Below are 13414 nucleotides of genomic sequence, written 5' to 3'. Positions count from 1 at the left end.
AAATATATATTTTAATTTTTTTTACTTCATTCTTCGTTTTGTGCATTTTTTCATCTCAGTTGCAATCCCCATGGGCTTCCCACCTTCAGTTCACCCGTGTGCCATCACCACAGCCCAGTACACTCTTCCCACCCCAGTTCTGATCCCATTTTCCCTTCCACCCCCTTAAAATATCTCTGGTTTATAGTTGTTCATTGTTTTCATTTTTACTCTATTACATTTGTTCAGACAAATGATTTCTAAGTGTTTGTAGATGGAACTCTGTTTCATTTGTACTTTGTTTCTTTCAAAAAAATTTTTTCCCTTCAGGTTGTCTGCCTTTTAATCCTTTTAATCCACAGAAACATATTAGCCTTTGTTTTCTGAAATATTTTCATTGGTTGAGCTTTTACTTTTCCCCAGTAGTGAATGATAAATTGTGATTTCATTCATCATCGCTTTCCTTCACATGAACTCACACAAGGTTTACACCTAGAATGAAGTCACTGAACAAAATGAAGGCTGGGATGTTTGTGAGGGGAAAGCAGTTGTTGCCATGTGGGTGCATCAGATGCTCAAATGGAACAGCATCTCATATTAACTCTGACCTTAGGGACAAAAAACTTTGGCCTGAATGAAACAATAAAAAAAAAAAAAAAGGTTTCTCTTCAGTGTGTTTTTTTGTTTTTTTTTTTTTTTTTAAAGATTCATTTATTTATACATACAGAACTGGGGTACAGGCCAGAGGTGCAGGGGCAGTCAGAGGATCCATCAGAGACAGAGTGGGAAACAGAACTGGCAGATGGACGAAGTACACTGCTGAGGGGAGCAGCAGGCGGGTCAGGAGAGGTCTGCCACACCATGTGGGTCACCTCCGGGGCAGGGATCGAACTCGCACTTAAGCAGCTTTAGCTTCTTAGTGCTGCGTTTACCCGCTGCGCCACCAGGGACGCCCTGTGCATTATCTGGACCAGAAGTGTTTTCCAGCTGGTGTCCCTCTCCACCCACATGCTGCTTCCCAGGTGACCTTGCTGACAGTCAGGCAGCACTGCTCTCCCTATGGTCTTGCAGCGGCTGCCACAAAATTCAAACCCCACCAGTTCACTGCTTCTCTTGCCACTTCGTCCTCCCATGTTGCACTCTGTCCAGTGTGGTCAGCACTGTGTCCAGTGCATGCTCCCCCCTTTCCTGTGCCCAGGACAGGCTCCTCTGTGGCTACGCTCTTTCCCCAGTGTCTCTCCAGGCCTGCTGTCTGTCCTCCTCTCCCCACCCATGCTTACTGAAATCAACTGCCGAGGGAAGCAGCGGGTGAGGCAGGAGTAGCCTGCTGTGCCAAGTGGGCCACCTCCCTGAGCGGGGACCAAACTCATGCTGCAGTAGCTGGTGATAGCTTGGTAGTGCTGAGGCTTAAGCCCCTGAGCCACAGGGGCTCAAACACCTGTGCTACACCTTCCTTCAATGCTCTTCCTCTTAATGCATGCTGTGTCTTATGCTCTCTGCCCCTCTCCCTCACTCGCCTCGATGTTTGTCTGAGATCGGGGCTTTTATATTGTTTGTCTTCAGTTGCAAACGGAACATGTAATTTGGGGGACACCGGAGACCTGCTTTTTGCTTGGACGGAGGACTGGTTCTGCGTGTACATACTTTGCGGTACACAGGCATCTGTTTTGAAGGCTTTTGGAGCTTCTTGCTCTGGTCTTGAGTTTTCAGTCTCTGTCTCTAAAGGGCTTCTGGGCTAATGCTGTATTGCCAGATTTCAGTTTCTTCTAATTTTGGAAGGAGAGCTTTCTTTTCAGGCCTACTTTCATGTGAATGTGCACCAGATTGCCCTTGGGGAGCAGAAGAGAATATACTTTTCAAATTCTAGGTTGTTTTATATTTATTCTTTATTCATATTTTACTTTTTGCTTTTCTCTTTCATTTTTACCTCTCCTTCTTTTCTATAATTTTGTAAGAGCCTTTAACATTTCCTTCCTGAATTCAGATTTGCCATTATATAAGCATTTCCTGGAAATGCAAATAAACAGCAGCAACAGCAAGTCTTATAAATGCCCGGCAGGGGGATTTGGAGCCCAATAGACTGTCTTGATTGTTGAATAGAGGATAAGAAGTACATCTTGAATAAACCTTATCAGAAGTGTGTTCTAATGGTGAGGCTATCTGTTCTTCTTATTGCTCTGTAATTAAAGCCGACTCAAAATTAGGCTTGACTCTTTCAAAGGGCAAATCATAAATAATCTGACAGGCTGGTAGGTGGGCCCCAAGGCTTGCTCCTTCTGCGTACCCTGTACTGACGAGCCACGGACACTGAGCAAGAGTTAAGACTGAGCTGATGTGCTAATCCATCCTTTTTTCTGTGTACTTTCACAAACTACCTTTTTTTTCTATTTTTTAAAGTATTTCTCTTTGGAGATCTGCAGGATGCTTGTAAAAATGCTGTAAAGAATACTCCAGTATCTGTGTTCGTTCATGGTGAATGTGTTCTCATTGGAAAGTAAGTTACATGTATCATGGTTCTTTACCTCTAACCACTTCAGTGTATGTTTAGAGGGATATCTTCTTATAGGTATCTTATAACAAAAGATACTTTCTTATAATATAGCTATCTTATAACAGGATATTCTCTTATAATATAGCAATCAACTCTCACAATATTTCAGTCAGATCTACCACCTGCATGCTAACTTTTGACTGCATAACTTTTGACTTCATAGGGTTTTTTCCTATCGTCCGGGAAGAAATTCAGTCTAGGGTCTGGTGTATTAGTTGTCTCATCTCTTTAGTTTCCTTTAATCTCAACTAGATCTACAGCCTTTCTTTGTCTTTTATGATAGGGACATTTTTTGAAGAGTACAGTACTCTTCCTGCTCTTTTTTTTTTTTTTTAAAGATTTATTTATTTGTACATGCAGAACTGGGGTATAGGCTAGAGGCTCAGGGGCAGTGAGAGGCTTCACCAGAGACAGAGTGGGGAACAGAACTGGCAGATGGACGAAGTACACTGCTGAGGGGAGCAGCGGGCTGGTTAGGAGAGGTCTGCCGCGCCATGTGGTCACCTCCGGGGCAGGCGGGAATCGAACTCGTGCGGAAGTGGCTTTAGCTTCTCAGTGCTGTGCTTTAACCCGCTGCACCACCAGGGAGGGCCCCCTCCTGCTCTTTTTAATTGACCATTCCTCCTTTAGGGTTTCTGTGATGCTTCCTCGTGGTTACATTCAGGTCAGGCTTTCTGGCCAAAATGATGTAACATGAAGTTCTCCTCAGGGCTCCACATCTAGAAATGCCCCTCACTGGTGGTGTTCATTTTGTCCCTTCAGTCAAAGGGACACTCAGTGCTCCCATTCCACAGTTGCTGTCTTTCCCCTGGTACTAATAAGAAGTCTCTGGGGACACATTTTAAGACCATGCAAATATCCTATTCACTGTCACCATTTCCTATAGCTTTAGCAGTCAGCGATGATGCTTCACAAATCTTCCTTCTGAAGCGGGATCTAGTGCTTAGGACTTCATGAAAGCCTGCCTGGAGACTAAGTCTCTTCACAGCAAGAAGTCACAGCCTCCTCAGCCCCGGCTGTGCTTTCACACAGACCCCATGTGTCACCCTGTCCTCAGGGCCCTGAGGAGGGGACACCAAGTGTGGAGTTGGCAGACACAGAGTTTAGTTCTGGCACCACCACACAGTGGCCCTTGGACCTGCAGAAAGCTCCTTTACTTTGACCCTTAGTCTCCCTTCTGTCAGGTGGGGACAATGAACATGGCATGTATAGAAATCCTGCAGCTCTGAAACAGAGTACAAGTGTGAACAATGGGCACAAGACTTAGGTTGTTGAGTATCTATATGAGACCCCATGTTTTCACCCGTTTTATTGTCTTATTTGAGATGCATGCTTACCTAGTCCTATTTTGTTTGAAATTAAGAATAAACAGGAGTCCTGGAACCCGCCTTAGGTGAGTTCAGTTGAGCAGAACGTGAGTGCCTGCTATCTGTCAGCTCCTTAGCAAGGTGGGTAGGTAACGCAAGTGAAGAGAACACAGTCTTTGGTCCCAAGGTAGCCACAGAGAGAGAAGACAATATTCAAACACATTATTCAAACACAATGTCAAGGGGTAGTAAGTCCAAAGTGTGAGGTCTATATCCTGTACATTTCCTCAGCCAAGGACTATGTAGAGGGTACCTAACAGTTTAGGAATTAGGATTACAATGACCAAAAAAAAAAAAAAATCCAGATCGAGGCCCTGGTAGAATCTGTATCTAATGGGACAGGAGCCAGACAATAAAAAAACAATGACTACAGTAATAAGGTGATTTTGTATGGTGAAGAATGCTAGCCAGAAATGGCTATCCAAACTGAAACATTAGTCTTCACCTGTTCTTATTAATTGCAATTGGTATACACGAAGCTATTGGAGTGTGTCTTGGGTGCAAATAGAGTCCAATAGAACTATAAAGCGGTATAAATATTCTCCCAGGAAGTATTCATATCTGATCAACTGTATTAACTTGAGAAATGGCTCTTAAGAATGGTAAAATTAGTCCTGTTGGGAAAGTGGATTCTGAACTCTTCCAGGTAGGTAAATGGAAAATGGCATTCTTGTAACTCATGCAGGACACGAATATTCAGCTAAGTTTTCTTTCCAAATTCATTCTGAAAAATAGAAATCCTGGGAAATAATTGCTAGTCCATGTCAGAGTTCAAATCTGATACTCTTTGACTATATTTTAATTAATACATATATTGGTATAACAAGGAAGAGCCTGTACTCCCCCGGTTACAGAAGACAAACAAGGCTCAGGATTTGGGGCAAGATCCACAACCAGTAAGTGGTCATGCCGGGCTCTGAAGCTAAGCCCCATCTGATTTCCCACCCACCCACCCACCCACCACACACCTTCCTCTTTCTCTCATAGCCCAGTCTCAGTCCACTGGGAAATCTTGATTGCTGTTGTTTGGCCTGTAAACGTGTCCACTCTGCAGCCACCACTCTAACTTGAGCCCCCACGGCCCCTCCCTGGGCACTGTGCCGTGCCTTCCTGTGGTCACAGCGGTCTCCTCAAAGCACATTCACTCCCGCTACTGAAAAATTCTCCCGTGGCTTTTCATCTTTCCGAGGCAAGTCAGGAGTTCTTATGACCCACTGTGTTCTGATTTCAAAGGTTCCACATCATCTCACGCCCCTGCAATTTCTCATCCTCCTTGTCATCCCTCTCACCCTCCAATATACACTCCCACTTCAGGGTCTTTGCTCTTGCTGATTGTTCCGTCTAAAAGACTATTACCCAGAAGTCCTTTGACTAACTCTCTCCATTCAGAACTTTGCAGTAGGTCTTCCTTGACCTACTGTGGAAACAACCTTCATCAGCTCAGTGTCCATGTTCAGCCTTGAAGGCTCGCCTTATCACCCAGCTTGGCACCCAGCTTCTTCCCGTCACAAAGGGGTGTGGACTTCTTATTCCGAATCAAGCCCTGCTAAGTTGTTCTGTGGAAGGCAGATTCTTAAGCAGTCTCCCCCACTGGCTCGCAAAAAAAAGACAGCTCCAGGGAATTTTCTGAGCAAGGAAGAGTAAAACATCAACAGCTTTGTTTTATGGCCTAGTTAATTATTTCCAGTTTGGGATTCCCAGTTGAAGACCAGAACACGTGCCTGCATCTCTGCCTGTCAGAGTGCAGGTAGTCTCCTAGCTGACGCTCTTCGTCCATCACCACACACTGTTGAGCTTAAGCAATTTGTACTATTTGTTCTGCCCCAGATAGCCACTATAAAAATACAGGTATCTGGCCCTCCCTGGTGGCGCAGCGGGTTAAAGCACAGCACTAAGAAGCTTAAGCCACTTCCACATGAGTTCTATTCCCGCCTGCCCTGAGGAGATCCACATGGCAAGGCAGACCTCTTCTGACCTGCCTGCTGCTCCCATCCCCTCAGCAGTGTACTTTGTTGATCTTCTTGTTCTGCTCCCCTCTCTGTCTCTGGTGAATCCTCTCACCCTCGACATCTCTGCCCTGTACCCCAGTTCTATATGAATAAATAAATAAAAAAATTTCTTTTTAAAAAAATACAAGTATCATTTGGAGCTGTTCATTTGAATGTTTCCCTAAATAGGCAGCAAGATGGTTTAATGACTGTTTATGGGGGTCCTTGCTATTTAAGAATGCACCTAAATGCTATCGTGACCTGTATTTCTTTCACGTAACTTGAAATATTTCTTTTCAGATCCTGGGCACGATGCTAGACCTAATAGCCTGTCTTTGTTCAGATGATCTTGCTGAAGCTCCAGAATGTATAAAATTGTAGTTAAAGCTCTCCTATTATATTGTTGACTTTCTGGGATAATTGATTTTCTGAACTGCAATGTACCGGGGAACGGGGCCCTGATAGGTCTTCAGTGCCCTCCTTATGACGGGCTCCATTGCTAATCTCAGCAGATCACTCACTTTGCTGTGTGTACTGGCAGTAGCGTGGTGAGTAACCCGTCCTGATCATTGGTGCTGGCCAGTGATGGGATTTAGTTTCTGTACCACTTAGCCGTCCTCCTGCTCACGCTACTTCCCACGTTGCCAGTGTTTGAACCATAGCTCAACTCCCGGAGAATGTCGTGTTCTCTTGTGTCTCCTTTTCTTTGCTTTTGCTGTCTCCCTACTCCCCCAAAATTTCTCCCTGTTTGTTTATTTCCTCCACTTCATTTAAAGTTACTTCATCTCCTCTACTGGTTCTGTCCTCTACTGGTTCATGCTCACCTCCTTGATTTACATCAAAGTAGAAATAAATGCCCTAAAACAGAATTTATACTTCTAGTTGGAAAAACATATCTAAAGGTGGCATTCCTGGCATTCATCACTTGTCCCCACCTCCAGCCTTAGCTTCTCTCTCTCCATGATCTCGACGGTCCAGCTGAGTGATGAGTTGACTTGTGGTGCCATCAAGTGGCTCATCCAGGCAGTGCAATTGATTTCTAACGGGATCAAAATAGTCCAATTTAGGCCTTAACTATTGAGGGCGTGTTGGAGGACTATGTATAATTATATAGTTGAGAAATATGATTGTCAGACCATCTTTACCTTGAAAAACTTTGGTAGATTTATGACCAATAGATGGGAATGGTTTCTAATTATCACTTTTTGTAACCAGAAAGCTGGAAGCATAGGGATATAAGGTGATTTGCTTGTGTTCCTTCATCATTCAGAGCCAGAGTATAGGTCTGGACTCTCTCCTGCTTTGTTTGATACTCAGCTTTGCTCGGCCAGCAAACTTTTTCATCCTTGACAATTGTTTTAGCATCCTTAAAATCTGCATTTTTAACGTGTCGTACATGTCTGAGGTATGTGGTTTGTACTCTCACATACTCTGTCCTCACAGCAACATGGTTAAAAAGTAAAGAGCTTTTTGAGAAAAAGAAATTGTGTTCATGAAGTGAGGGGTTAAGTGTATAGTGATAATGCCAACAAATAAATACTCAAGAACTAAAGTTACCTACTCAGAGCTGGTGCTGACATTGAAGCACTTTGGAAAAGTCAAGTTTATTTAGTGTGGGTTTGTGCTTGCAGGGCTGAGAGAGAGACGGATGGTGATAGTCTTCGGCCCTTGGGGTCTTGGTTCTTACCAAGTAGGCTGATGCTTGAGCTCACCTGCTAAGGAAGGTAGATTTTCCTCCTAAGTTCATACTTGAGAGTGGGAAAAATATAAGCCAACCCCCAGAGAGACTGGGAACTCTGCTTCTCGGTCTGGAACACATCTCCATTTCATGTCTATTTCCAGTGTTTGGTTTTGACCACCAGGTATTGGGAAGTTCCTCTTCTTTAATAGAAGCATCACAGGAGTTTATATCCTTTCCTTTCCTTATCCTGTGATAAATGGGGTTCATTTACTCTTTGAAAGCCCACCATGTCCATGCTGTTTCAAACTAGAGAAGGATCCTCAGAACTCAGGATTCACAGTAGTGGGGCTTCCTCATATTCTGTACTGAGTCATATCTAAAACGGAGCAGAAGCAGTGAAGAGCCTGACGCTGGCTAAGTCCCTTTAACCGGTAGTGTTTGGATTTCATACCAGTCCAGTGAGTGTCTCTTAGCTCTCCAAGCTAGTTCCATACTGTTACTGTCTCCCCACAGGCACATAAAGAGCAGGGATTCCTCTTCTGTCAGTAGTAAAGTAGATAAAACGGAGAAGCAGAATGATAAGAAACTAGAAAAGTAGTCACTCATGGCTGAGAAAGTGAAATGTTTATTTTAGAGAGACCAAAGCTGATGGAACAAGCTTACTTCATCACCAATTTGAAGAAAATTGGTATCTCTATTTAGGAGGATTTAAAATATCAGAAATCTGCTATGTAGGGATTCCAGGACCTTTTTCAGTTGAGCTGGCGTAGAAAGAGTATCCCAACCTGAATCTCTTCTCTACAGGTTTGTTTCATGTTCTTCTTAAAAATGCAAAAATATGTTTCTGCTTATTCTCAGTACTTTCTTCAGTCTCAAATACTGTTTCAGCAATTGATTGATTACAACTTTCTGTACACCCTTATGTGCCTGACAAGTTGAATTCAGATCACTGCTTTTTTTCTCTAAGTCCAAACTGTAGATTTCATCAGAATGTTTCTGCACGCAGCAGTCATGCAGCACTGAATTCTGCGTTTATGGCGTTCTTAATAATGACTTGTTTCTTGTTGGGGGGATGTTGCCTTTCTAGTGTGTCCTGCCATTCTACGTAGCTACGAAACTGGCCAAAATCCGAAAGCCGACTTTGGATAAGCCTTCTTCAGACACGTTTGTGCAAGCCGCAGTTAAAACCGTGGGCCTGCAGTCCCGGACCAACGGATACCCGATCCATTCTTTTCTAGTATGTGGATTTCTATGTTCCAAATCAGGACGTCAGTCTGGGTGGGGCTTTCTTTCTCATTGATTCACCAAACGTCATGGGATATGAAGCATTTATCCATTGCCTAGACTTACTAACGAAGCATTTATATTTTCTCTTAAACTGTACACCCAGGGACTTTAAAATCTATCTGTAAATAAAACAATAAAATATAAACATAAGATGATTCAACTTAACTGAAAATTACAGGCTGCAGTTACATTATCTCATTTTATTTTTTGTTTCTCTAGAGCACCATGATCTCACTCATACCTTCTTGGATGTATTTCAACATGACCATGTCTTTAAACAAGTCCACGCGGGCTCGCTATCTGAAAAAAGCCAAGAAGAACTAAGCATGGATACCAGCACTCAGTGACTTGACCAGAGGCTCCAGCTACTGTGTGTCCTTGGCGAGGCGCCCCTCTCCCCCACCTTCAAAACCTATGTTGTCATTTTAATAGTTACTAATAAGATTCATGTTATAAATGGGAGGAAAGCAGGAGTGGCTTTCTAGAGTTTCTCTCACATACTCTGGATACTACTAGGAGTTATCTTGAAGTTTGATATTACATGCAAATAGCATATGATTATAGAACAAATAACAAGAACAGCTTACTAGAAGGATTCCGATCGTAGTAAAACACAGAATAATAGTCAGAAATAATGCTCAACAATTTCCCCTGATCCAAATGCCAATAATTGTATTTTCTCTAAAACCTACTTTAAAAAGTTATTATCAACTACTTGTTTTAACACTTAGAGGGAGCTGAGATGAATTGATTGGCTGTGGGCGGGAGCACTGTGATTTGCTAGTCCTCTGGCAGGATGTTTTATAAGTATGTCCCAGTTCGTATACGTATTGGCCATTATTCGTTCTCAAAAGTAGTTTATGACATAGAAATAAATTAAGAAGTAGTTAGTTTTTGACACATGAAACCCACTCAGACATGCTTTCCTTTAATACATCTTCCTTCCCAGTTGAAATGTATGGAAATCTTGACAACGGTGTGGGATGATTTATAAAGGTGAATGCACCAAATGTCCATTGAGAAGGGCAGCTACTTGGGGCCCCTCTTAGGAAACCCTGACCCAGAAAAGTGGACCCCAGCATTCTTTTGCCTCCGCACCAGTAGAGCCCCCACATGTCATAATGGGCTACTCCTAGAACAGAAATGCTAGCAGAGAAAAAGGATTATACTTTTAAATCAGCATCCCCCTTACATGTATCCATTTAACTAATCTTAATAAAAGATGATATAACCATGGTTTGGGTTGAAAATAGATTTTTTTTTGGTGCTTGAAATTAAGGCCGTTTTTACACTGGCTTACCGTAAATTAAGACTTTTATCCTGCTAGATAACTTGAGGAAATTACCAAGAAATAATGCAACACACATACAACACAGAATGTAGGCCTTCTCCTCAGTCATGGTTCCCAGGCTCTGCGATTTAAGTTTTCAAAAGGAAAAGAGAGTAAGACAGAAGAAAGAATAGGTAAAATTGGGTAAATTTCATGTTGTGAAAACAGACTATTTCCCTCTTCTCCCATTTAATGGTGTGGGAATTTTCTTTTTCCTTTTACACATAGTTGATAGTTAAAAATGATGGTTTTGGGGGGAAATAGGGTAGGGATAGGTTAACAATTATACAAAATACTTGTTTTCTGGCACATGAAAAGAAAAACTATGAAATGAGAATCTGTGAACTCCAAGCCTTCCAAGTTGCAAAGCATAGTTTTAAGATTTAAGTTTATATTGACTTGGTTTTATAATCTAATCTAATCTATACTAATTAAGGTTTGAAGCCAAAAAGAGTAGAAAAGAATATTGATGACTTATGTAGAATCTGTTCACTTCATGACATTAGAAAGTCAAATTTTCGCTGCTTATTCTTTCATTGGCCTTTTCAGTGAAATAGCGTGGCAGGAACGGGAGAGGTTGCCTCCCATACCTGATGTGTGCCATTTGGGTTGGTCTTTGTGCCGGCCCCACGTGCACAGGGGGTAAATCAGTGGGAAGGATGGTACAGATATTCTCCCTTCCCGCAGAGTCATGCCCTAGAGAGATGACTTCTGAGTTCTTTTTTTTTTTTTTTTTTGATATTTGTTGCATTGAACTATGGCAGAATTGAATGTGACATGAAGTGAGCTTCAGTGCCAGTGGTAATACCATGGGTGTTGATTCGGGGTGAAAGAGATTGAAGTGAAATAACACCTTCTGAGACTGAAATGCACTGTGGAGTGCTATCATTGCTTAGACCTACTGGTACCAAAAACGGCTGAGATTTAGATGGTCCTAGACTCTTTTATTTTGCTCTGTCATTTAGGGGTGTCAAAACAAAATTTTTTGGAAACATTTAAAAAAATGTCAAGGAGTATTTTGTGGCATTCCGGTACTTTCAAGCTAGCATATATATGTCACTCATCATGCAAAACTTGTATAGATGAACAGAATTTAAACTTCCTTGTGGAAATGTAATTCTATTGAGATTTACATGAAGACATCTAGAAATGGCTCATGAATCTAGCCGGACACAAGTAGATTGGGTGCAAAACTGTAGTGTGGTGAAAGGCGTCACAACTTTGTCTACTTTTTTATATGTCATTAGAGCAAGAAATATGGATGATACAAACAGGCTTTCAAAAGGTATAAGGAAGCTCATCTTCGTTACACCATTTTGCAAACAGTGTGTGTGTTTGTTGAGTGCCAACTGTGCCATTTACTTTTCTGGGTGCTAATGAAACTACAGTGAACAGAAGAGACAGAATTCTTGTCCTACAGAGCTTACATTTTTGATTGGGATGGGGGGCAAATGAGGGAGACATAATAAAAGAAACAGTAATGTAGTATAGAGCTATGAATATGGGGAGGGTGAAGCAGAGTCAAGGTGGGGGGAAGGTGGCAGGGTGGGGGGGGTGGGAGCAGGAGACTTTTTATTGCCACAGAGGGCATGCAAGGTGGGGGGGGTGGGAGCAGGAGACTTTTTATTGCCACAGAGGGCATGAGAGGTGTTTGAACAGTCTTCAGCGAGCCTTGTAGCTACCCGAGGAAAGGGTGTTTCAGGCAGAATGTGCAAAGCACCTAAGGAGAAAGATTACCTGGAATGTTCTAGGGACAGGTTGTATAGGCTGGGTGACATTTTCTAAAGATTTTCTAGAACTTGCTTAATTTAGTTACGATTTTTTAGCATTAAGCCACCTATACATTTGTGGTTATATTTTACTTCTTTTAAATAATACTGGGTTTAGTTTGCTATTTTATTTGGAATTTTTATATCTCTAGTTAAGAAATTTCTTATAATTGTCCTGTTTTCCTTTCCAGGCTTTTATAACTTCATATGTTAAATGAACTGGGGAGGATTGTCATTTGTTCTCTGGAAGAATCTGTAAAGGCTTGGAACAATCTTTTAAGTTTGTAAAACCATGTTAGTCCAAGTTTTTATTTATTGGAGGATTTACAACTAGTTTAGCTAACAACTTACTAGTTAATGCTCAGAAGGCACTGCCACTCAGGGTTTCTATTTTTTTCTTGGGTCAGTTTATAAATTAAGATTTTTCTAAGCATTTACTCATTATATATATATTCCCCACATGTATTAGCCTAAAGTAACTCATGTTTTTCCTTTTTACATCTCTCTTGGATTTCTACATAATATCTTCTTTCTTATTATTCTTTAGATCTTCTCACTTCCTCTTCCTCAACCATTTTGCAACATGTTGGGTATTTTGTTTTTTGAAGAATCAGCTTTTGGTGGGGTAGATCAGCTCTGCTACATTTATGTTTTCCTGCTCTCTGGGGCTTTATTCTGTTACTTTTCTAATTTGTAAATTGGACATTTAATTGACTCGCAGGTATTGTTTTTTTCTATTCTTATAGAAAAGGCTCTATCTTCTGCTATGTTCCATAATGTATGTATGGACATGTATATATATTTACTTGTTCTTTTTCAATACCAATGCTTAAAAAAGCTTTTGTATTATTGTCACCACTTATAAGACAGTTTTACATTATGTACTTTCTGATATGGACTGAAGATTGAACATCACTAATGTGCTATTCCTGACAAATGTATGTAAGTAAACTGAATCCAGAGGAAATAAAGGATATCCTAGAAAGTAAGCAGCCTAAACTTGTCAAAATTTTCAGATTAAAGTGGACTAAAGAAATGTGACAAATTGAATGTAATGCATGCTCTTAGAAAAAAATTTCTGCTATAACGGACATTTTTGAGACAATTGGTGATATTTAAGTAGGGTATGTAGGCTATAGAATTTTATCAATGTTAATTTCCTTATTTTGATCATTGTACTGTGTGATTACTTAAAAAGTCCTTGTTTTAGGAAATACACTAGATATATTTAGGGAAAATGGGACACAATATATGCAATTTAATCTCAAAACGGTCATTAAAAAATTTGTTTATACAGAAAATTGTGAAATAAATTGTGTTCAAATGTTAACATTTGGTGAATCTAGGTAAAGGGCAATTCTTTGTACTGTTTTTGCAAACTTGTAAATCTGATAGTTCAAAATTAAAAAGTTAACATCTTGTTATTGATTTATAAACAATTGTACTGTGATCAGAATATGTG

The 13414-nt window shown here is 41.1% G+C and overlaps 1 protein-coding gene across 1 annotated transcript in view; it reads left to right on the top strand.

Annotated features, from left to right (window-relative positions):
- The window catches only part of HSD17B12 (hydroxysteroid (17-beta) dehydrogenase 12), a 130157-nt gene extending 120068 nt beyond the window's left edge, over positions 1 to 10089 (top strand). The window contains exons 10-11 of the mRNA XM_004682891.2: positions 8654 to 8803; positions 9073 to 10089. Of these exons, the coding sequence (XP_004682948.1) occupies positions 8654 to 8803; positions 9073 to 9177 (255 nt within the window). The 3' untranslated portion in view covers positions 9178 to 10089. The remainder of the gene's footprint in view (positions 1 to 8653; positions 8804 to 9072) is intronic.
- Positions 10090 to 13414: the final 3325 nt, after the last annotated feature.

The sequence above is a fragment of the Condylura cristata genome, unplaced genomic scaffold (genome assembly GCF_000260355.1).
Source record: "Condylura cristata isolate star-nosed mole 26May11 unplaced genomic scaffold, ConCri1.0 scaffold00015, whole genome shotgun sequence".
Classification (NCBI taxonomy): Eukaryota; Metazoa; Chordata; class Mammalia; order Eulipotyphla; family Talpidae; genus Condylura; species Condylura cristata.
Note: the sequence above shows the minus strand (reverse complement) of the source record. Positions and strands in the feature narration are given on the sequence as shown.